The sequence below is a fragment of the Glycine soja genome, chromosome 3 (assembly GCF_004193775.1).
Source record: "Glycine soja cultivar W05 chromosome 3, ASM419377v2, whole genome shotgun sequence".
In the NCBI taxonomy this organism is placed as follows: Eukaryota; Viridiplantae; Streptophyta; class Magnoliopsida; order Fabales; family Fabaceae; genus Glycine; species Glycine soja.
In genome coordinates, this window is record NC_041004.1 from 39,383,885 (window position 1) to 39,393,957 (window position 10,073).

The 10,073-nt window shown below is 30.5% G+C and overlaps 1 protein-coding gene across 1 annotated transcript; it reads left to right on the plus strand.

Annotated features, from left to right (window-relative positions):
• The first annotated feature begins 3,459 nt into the window (after positions 1-3,459).
• On the plus strand, positions 3,460-5,337 carry LOC114406907 (cytochrome P450 94A1-like). The gene has a single exon (XM_028369760.1). It carries the CDS (start codon positions 3,570-3,572, stop codon positions 5,100-5,102), a length of 1,533 nt encoding a protein of 510 aa, XP_028225561.1. The 5' UTR covers positions 3,460-3,569; the 3' UTR covers positions 5,103-5,337.
• Positions 5,338-10,073: the final 4,736 nt, after the last annotated feature.

Genomic DNA, 10,073 nt, shown 5'->3' on the forward strand with positions numbered 1-10,073 from the left:
TGTAAAAGTTAGCATGTTGTATAGGTCCCCCACAGTATGTCCCCTATTCATCATCCACCAAATAAAACTTAGGACTCTAGCTAGGTGGGGCTTTCAAGTTCCATTCAGATCACATGCCTGGTCCATTTGGCTGTCATTCCTAACTCCATAATTACCGAGTAAGCAGAGAATACCGAGTATTGGCCTCTAGGATCATCCTTCCATACCTAGGTATCTTTTGTGCCATCAATTTGTACCCCTATAGTTTTCTCTTCAAATCATCAACAAAGTTCTTCTCCCATACAAAGCAAGGTCGTCTCCATGCCAAGTTCCATGTCCACCTCCCATCTCCCCAACTTCCCATTTCTTGTACACTGTCCTATGGTGATTATTAGACAAAATAAAAAGTTTCGGGTACACCATAGCAAGGGATTGTTCTTCCAGCCAATTATCATGCATGCCAAAAGCAGGCTCTTCCCCCACAACCAATCTTCCAACTAAATGTAGAAGTAAGCCAATTACATGTGTCTTTTCCATCACATAAAGAGCACAAATCACGCCATCATATAGATGATTTTTTTTTTATACATTTTCGTCAAGTGTCATCTCCATTTGCCTACTAGCTAGTGCCTCATTAAAGTATGTAACCTTTTTGATTCCCAATCCTCCATGCTCCTTAATTAGGCCTACACACCTTACTCCATTTGTCCCGATTAATGAACTCTTAACATCTACATAATATCAAGACAGAGAAAAAGATAAATGTACAAAATAATATATAAATTTGTTCATATATAATCACTCCATTTAAGTCACTTAGTGGAAAAATGACTTTAATTCGCAACAAGATTTTTCATCTATTGCTTCATAACCGACGTAAAGAAAACATGGTATATCATTAAAAATAAATGAAACTTTTCACATCAGTTGTTAAGATATCATTGTAAAAAATATTTTCTACATTTGTTAAAATCTTAGTCAATGAAGAAAGTACTTTTGACATCGGGTATCTTAAAAAAAAGGCTTGTTATTACCTAACTATCTCTTATTCTCCATCACTTTGTCCTGGCCTCTCTCGTTGCCCTCGTCTTTGGTTACTCGGTGGACAGAGGAGTAAGGGATAGGAATGAGAAGTGAGTGTGTAAGTTATGAGTTATCACAACCTAATAACAAAAATGCACATGTGTGACTCGAAACATTAACGCACCCCGACATTGTCACGCCTCAACTCCCGAACGTGTTCTGTGAAGGCCATTAGTTTACGGTGACGCGAGCAGCAAAGAAGAACTTTGTTTAGGAGTAGTTTCCAATGCATAGGGAGGGTTCTGGAAACTTGGAATTAAACCCTCCCTCAGAGCACTAGGTTATTCTGCCAAGACTGATGCATCAATGCATTAGCCGCAAAAGGATCACTCATTCGATCTGATTCCAGTGGCGACACACCACAAAGCAACACTTGTATCTGGCAGTCCTTAGTGATTGAAAAATGAAAGCAAAGCCTTGTTTGAGGACGGGTGTGTAAAAAGTAGTTCGGTAAAAAAGAAATTAAACTGAATTGATTTTAAACTATTTTAACTTGTCTGTTTTTATATTCAAATAATTAAAGAGAAATTATTTTAAAATTAAATTGATTTTAAAAAATTAATTTTACATTAAATTAGTTTTTAACAAGTTTTAAATTAGTTTTAAACATTGAATCAGTCTCGAATTAATTTTTGAATTAGTTCTTGATTTATTATTTTTAAATAAAAAAAATTTAAATAAAAACTAATTCGATTGTATAAACAATTCAATTAAACCAATTAATTTTATAAAATAAGATATTTATTTTTTCTTGAATTAATTCAAGAAAAAAAAAATCAATTCGATTCGATTCAAACTGATTTTTTTAACACTCCTATGTGTGAGATTAATTCTTTCTGAGACATGTGATATTTTTTCCCAAACAAAATCTTGTTTTTACACGTGATCAAAAATTAAATTTTTGTTAGTATGCTTAAGAATTATTTACTGTTGTTGTGCTTGACCATATTGGTTATTTTGTTGTTATACAAACTATTTGAAAACATATAAACTAAAATTATTTTAAATTGATCAATAATATTTATATTATTTAGATAATTAAATTGTAAAGTTATATTTATTTCCTTTTTGTTTACGAAAGTTATATTTATTTGGTAAAATCGTAAAACCAAAGAAAAAAGCACTTTGGATTTTATTTGTAAAAGAGTGACGACTTTGCTTATGTATGGGAAAAGTATATTCTATACCAGAAAACAAGCGGAAAATATATTCAGCGACAAGTAGGAAACATCGTTACATCATGCGTTATGTCACCAGACACTTATACGTAGTTACGTACTTAAGCTGGATTCGTTATTTATTTTTATTTTATTCATAAATAATAATCGATTATTTTTATTCATTAAATTACTTTTCAAATTTGTAATTAATTTAATATTTTTTATGTAAAAAGGAAAAACTATTAAAACAGAGAAAACTTTCATTAAAAAACAAAAGGAAAGAAAAATAAAGACTGTAATAAGACTATGAAAATTATTTATTAATAAATTTTAGATAAAAATATAATTTAAAATATATTTATTTTCCCTCTTAAAATTTGAATTAGATGTTTTTTTTAAATTATAATTGACCGTTTTCATTTGTTAAAAATACTATTTTAAATAAAGTCTTAAAAAATTAGATTTCAATTAATTTTTTTGTATTTATATAAAAATTTAATTTGTGATCCTAAATGTTAATATTATTCTATGTAAATATTTCATCCTCACATATGTATATTTAAAGAATTGACATTACATAGACTCTCAGATTTTATATATAATCATAAAATAATAGTTTCAAATTTTATAACATATATAAAGAATATCTAAATTTATATTCTAAAATAATTTTTTTATTATTATGTTATAAATATGAAGTATAAATTTTACAAATAATTAATTTTTTATATAATACTTAAGTGACTATGTAAGTCTCCTATCCCAATTATGTCACTTCCACTCAGACCAATTGGTACATTTTATCAGAATCAATTGAAAATATGTATTTGATTTCTAATAATAATTATACAAATATATACATTTTTTTGACACGTTTTAGTTAATTGTGGAGACTTTCATAAATCACCACACATAAATCAAAGGAAAAAGAAAAGGTGACGATTTTGCTTACGCAATGAAATGCGTATTCTAGTTGGGCTTGGGCTTCGGCCCTTCTTGTCAATCTAGAATAAAAAAAGAGGGAGGAAGCAAGCTGGTAAAAGCGTATTATAATAAAAGTTGATTACATTTATTCTCAATTCAAAATGAAGTATACTAACCATAGGTTTAGCGTAGTTAATGCAACCAGACAATCATAAGCTGCCAAAATACATATATCACCCAAGTGTGAACATCGTGCCAGAATTAAAGTGTCCATATACGGCTTCTTCGTTCGTATGTTAGACTATATATAGAGAAAATTTCCTTAACATGATCACATCCTATCCTACAAATTACAACTGAAGATCAAGATTTCCACTACAAAGTTAATTATACTACCAATTTCTCACTCAAAACTTAGGGAAAATGATTGAGATACTTCTGAATTTGCAGCTGTTAGCTCCTTTCTTCCTTTTCTTCATCTTTCCAGTGTTTTTCTTCTTCTTTTTCACGTCCTCATGTCCTACTAAAAGAAGCATCACTATCCCAAAACCATACCCACTGATTGGTCACTACTTAGACCTCAAAGGCATCGGCAACCGCCGTATCCAGTGGCTATCCGACATCGTCAAAATCTCACCGGCCACCACGTTCACCCTCCACCGCCCCTTAGGCCGCCGCCAAGTTATCACCGGCAACCCCGCCACCGTTGCGCACATTCTCAAGACCCGTTTCTCCAACTACCAAAAGGGCTACACCTTCATTCACACCCTCTCCGATTTCCTTGGCACAGGAATCTTCAACGCCGACGGAAACACCTGGAAGTTTCAGAGGCAAGTCGCCAGCCACGAATTCAACACTAAGTCTCTCCGCAAGTTCGTCGAACACGTCGTGGATGTCGAACTCTCCGACCGTCTGGTCCCCGTCCTCGCTTCAGCAGCAGCCCAAGACAAAACCCTCGATTTTCAGGACATTCTCCAACGTTTCGCGTTCGACAACATCTGCAAAATCGCTTTTGGGTATGACCCAGAGTACCTGACGCCATCAGCAGAACGGAGCAAGTTCGCAGTAGCATACGAAGAAGCGACCGAGATCAGCAGCAAACGGTTTCGCGAGCCGTTACCGTTAGTGTGGAAAATCAAGAGAGTACTTAACATAGGTTCGGAAAAGAAACTAAGAATAGCAGTGAAGGAAGTGCACGAGTTCGCGAAGAACATAGTTAGAGAGAAGAAAAAGGAGCTGAAGGAGAAGGAATCTCTAGAATCTGTTGACATGCTTTCGCGGTTTTTAAGTTCGGGACACTCCGATGAAGAATTCGTGAAGGACATAGTTATAAGTTTCATACTGGCGGGGAAGGATACGACGTCAGCAGCGCTGACATGGTTTTTCTGGCTGCTATCGAAGAACCCGCGGGTGGAGAAGGAGGTTTTGAAGGAGATAATGGAGAAATCAGAGAGTCCAGTGTACGATGAAGTGAAGGAAATGGTTTACATCCATGCTTCGTTGTGTGAGAGTATGAGGTTGTACCCGCCGGTGCCGATGGACACAAAAGAAGCAGCGGACGACGACGTTTTGCCGGATGGAACAGTGGTGAAGAAGGGGACGTTGGTGACGTATCACGTGTATGCGATGGGGAGAATGGAGAGTATTTGGGGTGAGGATTGGGCAGAGTTTAAGCCAGAGAGGTGGTTGGAGAAGCTTCAAACAGGAAAGTGGAACTTTGTGGGAAGGGATTCCTTCACTTATCCGGTGTTTCAGGCTGGTCCCAGGATATGTTTGGGGAAGGAAATGGCCTTTATGCAGATGCAGAGGTTGGTGGCTGGTATTCTCAGGAGGTTCACGGTGGTTCCAGTGCTCACTCCAGGGGCTGAGCCTCACCTCATTTCTTTCTTATCCTCCCTTATGGAAGGTGGTTTTCCGGTCAAGATCGTCGACAGGGAAGCTTCATCTTCAAACTAAACATATTTTATTCAGTACCTACACGTCATTCTACCAACGGTTTTTCTTAAATTTACATATTAGACTTGAGTGTTGTATTACTTGTTTGTGTATTTCTTTTATTAATACTAATCATTCAAACTTTATAAATTACAATGCTAACTAAATTTACATCATTTAGACCAGTGGAAACACAATATTTCTGTTGTACACTTTTTTTGTTCTGTAAAATAAGATTTACATGTTGTTAGTATAATTTTTTTCTTCTATATTTTTTCAGGTGATGATATTTGAATACTTCTTATTTTTAAATACCTTTTCAATATTTCTTATTTTCTATGTTTTTATTTGCATATGACTGCATTTATTATTTATCATACTTATTTTTTTTCTTTCTAGGTGTACAAAAACATTTAATTTGAATATGGCCGAATATTCTTTTCCTATTCTTTTTATATATATGAGATTGTTTAGTGAGAGAAACATAAGTAAGGAGAGAGGGTAAAACATATTAATAAAGTGATCATAAGTTGAAAGATTAAAAGAGTTCAAGGGAATGTGCAAGAAGTTAAAAATTAAGTAATTCGGGATCATCAAGTATTTATGGTATCGATCGTTGAATTTCTAAATAATATGCATACAATTTTTATTTAATTTTAAAACAATAGAAATATTCAATTAACCGTCCCGAGTTTCCTAATAATTTTTCACAAAGTAGAAACAAAAACGAGATCGGTCATTATAATAGTTACTAGTACTATTTAAAGAAGACGACAACAAGAGGAAGGAGAGTCGATGGGGTCGTGTCATTTGAAGCTGATGCATCTATGAATTTGTTATTGCTGGAATAGGGTACATATTAAAATATAAAATATACTTCATTACGAGGAAATTGATTTAACAATATGAGCAAGGAACCTACAAGTGTTGTTGCTATGTGCAGGATATGGATAATGAATTGTCCCATTCTTTAATTGCAGTGGAAAGAATCGCTCCCTGGGACAGCAGAATAACAAATTAAATACTTGTTCATCAGTTTCCGGGAAACAGATAAAGAACGACTTTCAATAACCTTCTCTATCAATACATAAGAAGAAGAAAATAAAATAAAACAAAATGAATATATTTCGTATGTACAAGCTAACATCAATATGGTCTCACATTTTAAAAATCTTTCTCATCCTACTTAGCGTCTTAAATTAAACACTTATAAATTAAACAGAGTTTGGCATTTTTATCTTAAAAAAAAACCTTAATAACAAGTTTTTCAATTAATTAACATAGTTCTAAGATAAAAGCTAATACAAATTATGCATAACATTATTTTCTTCTTCTAACTTATGATGAGGATTCACTCATAGCTTTCCACGTGTAGCTTCTAGCCTTGATAGCGTACGTAATGGTTGCTTATACCGTGTGTGGTTTAATTTAATTTTGTGGATTGCATTTATATAATTACTCTTTTCTTTGCCATATAAAATTTTATCTTGGTTTAATTTCTCCTTTTATTTCTCTATGCATAAAAAAAAAATCTCCTTCTATTTCTCCAACTATCTGTATAATCCATTTGCCTTTAAATTTATGGCAAGGGCACCACGTTCTCTCAGACTTTACTAACTTCCATAATTCCTCGTATATTGGCATGAATTATTTATTCGTCCAAGTTAGTAATTAAAGTCTTCTATATTCTATATATCATTGTACTTGTATATTTATGGCACACTTCATGCTCTCGCCACTTGAAACTATATTAATCCTCCCGTTGTCCCGCACTTATATATATATATATATATATATATATATATATATATATATATATATATATATATATATATATATGGAGCTCATCCCAAGTAAAATGGGTTAATGAATCCCATTTTTAATGATCAATAGAAATCATACACTTATCTTATTTTAAATTTTACCATTAATGTAGCGATTATTAATGTATATCCTTAATTTTTCTCTTTTTTTTTACAACATCCTTAATTTCTCTCCCATGTATAAAACTTTTAAATACTTATAATATATGTCATGTATCTTTCTTTATCAAACACTCTTTGTTATTATTTTTTTTTTTACAACTTATATTTTTATACTTTTATCGATAACTTTAAAATGTTGAAAAAGGATTCAAAAGTATTATATTTTTTTTCTTGGCAAAAAAAGTATTATACTTATAAGTTGTAAATAAATAAAATAAAGATAACAGGGTGTGTGATAAAGAAAAATCTATGGCATATATATTGTATGTATAATTATAAAATTGAGAAATATTTTACACAAAAATATTATGAGAGAAGTTAATTAAGGATTCTGTAAAAAAAAAAAGACAAAAATTAAGATATGCGCATTAAATGTGATAAGCATTTCATTAATGGTAAAATCTAGAATAAAACATGTGTTTAATTTTTATTCATCATTGAAAATATAATTAATTGTTCTCATTTTCACTTGGAATCAATTAGACAAATCGTTTGATAAAGTTTGAATCGGTTAGTCGGTTACAGCCTGGTTTAAGTGGACAAAAATTTGTTGTCCCTGTTCCTCCCATCAAATTGTACCAGTTCAAGTAACAAATCAGATATGTAACATGTGCAAACGACATCAATTTTCAGTTTAACCTTAACACGTGTGAGGTGGAATTTTTAATTGAGCTGACACAATTTTACTGGGGACAGAGATGGGAACAGGCTTATGAGACAGTAGTTTTCCGTCCGGTTTAAGTATACTTGTTTCCATCACAACATGACCAAAAAGACATGCTTGAATTGAGAAAATTTTAAATGCTGTAGAAATTTTTGCTTTTATTGCGAGTTCATTTGTCTTCAAGCTTTCTGTGTAAGTAAAAGATTGGGAGTTTGTGTATTTTAATTGGTTTGAGATTTGGGTGTGGTACGATTAGTTCATGTATACTTTTGTATTGACCATATATAGGTCTTCTCTTCTGCCTATATAGATCATAATATGCAAGGTAGAAAAGCTGTAGCTAGTTTCTCTATTTACAATAACAATAATTTATATAACTTAATTAAAAAATTAAAAATAATATGAGAAATGAGATATACACTATTATATCTAATTACAAATGTATTATGTATGAAAATTTTATTAATTTTTATAATAAATATTTTAAAAATATCAACAGAATTTTTTTATTGATTGATAATACAAAACTATTTTACATTATATTCGTATGACAGTTAAACTCAAATCATAATTGCTATAATTTTAAATAAAATATAATTTAATATCAAATTGAATTTAGAATTAATAGCATAACTATAATAATAATAATTTAAATTTTTAAAAAAATTTAAAATCCAATCCCATTCTCATTTATTGTGTGTAGAGATTACTATAAATGATTAATGATAAAAGATCTAAAAAGTTAATTAATTGAAAAAGTTAGAAGAGTTAGATATCACTCTTAAAATGCTCATATATACAGTTATACTCAAACCACATATATATATATATATATATATATATATATATATATATATATATATATATATATATATATATATGATAAGATTAAATATTAAAATAAAATACTTTGTAGACATATTAATATTTAAATTATAAGAATAAATATATATTTCATAGTATGTATCATAAAATTTTACTAAAAAAGAATACCTTTATTGTACTATTATATTTTTTATGTAACAAATACTTTTTTTAATAAAATATTATTGTTTTTGAATGCTTAAAATTACTCTTAAAGCTAGGTTGATTTTAACAAAAACTCGATATTTATATCGTATAAATGATAATAAACATTTTACTGATCAAGGGTTAATGGGTAGGCTCAGTAGAGGGTGGTGGTAGTATATGTTACTGTAGGACTTAAGTTGTGATGCAGACATCTAAAGCTCAGGATTTCAGGCAGATTTTTCTATACATGTGCATTGCCTAGTGTATGGTCATAAAAAGACTATCCAATTACTTTGTTAGTTGTTTCATTTGTATTAATGGTTAAAATGTCACTTATAGGATGATGAATCTAAATGTCAATATATATTTTTCGTGAGTTGATGAAGGGATTGAACTTAATTGAGGCGATGAAAGCCAAAGTGAAGAATTGCAGAGGGCACATTTAGTTTTATTATTGGTGTTAAAGTTAGAAAGTTAAGATATCGTGTAATATCAATGTTTGTTAATTATGATTATAATTTTACAGATTTACTGGCAAGCAGAGCTTTGGTAATTTGATGAACATTTGATCATCTTTGTAATTACTCCAACATCAAAGTATTTTTGATTTGTAATCTAAAATGATGTATATACTATGCTCAATTCACTATATAATGAAAATGTGAGAAGAGTATTCAAATTAATTTTGCAATGAAAAGTTTTTTATTTGAATTTTTGAAGGTAAGGGTTATGAACATAAACAATTGTATTCGTTAGAAGGAAATTCGCCGCAATACTTAATTGAAATAGCATTCAAAGTACATGGTAATCCGGGACTTAGGTACATGTAGGTAACCTTTGTATTTTTGTATGATCAAGACTTAGGTGAAAGTATAAAGATAAAAACAACACCTAATATGCGAGAAATGATATAGTAGTCTGAAACCACCACATCATCCGTTATGATTCCATCCAATGGCAACATGATGACACATGGCAGGTAATTAATTCTAATCACAATCCCAAAAAATTGCACTTAATATGTGCATTTAAATCATGTTCGAAGCCAAAATACAATACTTGTTATCTCAAGTTGTTTTAGGTTGTTTTATAAAGACTAACAAAAGTTAATAAATAAATAAATGAGAATAGAAATTTTATAAAACTAATTTTATTGAATAGATGAAAAATAATTATATTAATATTATGTTAAAAAATTAAAGTGATTTTTTTTAGAAAAATTACTAAAAGAGATAATTAATATTATATTAAAAAATTAATATAATTTATTCGGACAATTTTTTTTTTCATTTGACACTTATCTTTAGGACCATAAGAATAGAAAACTATTAT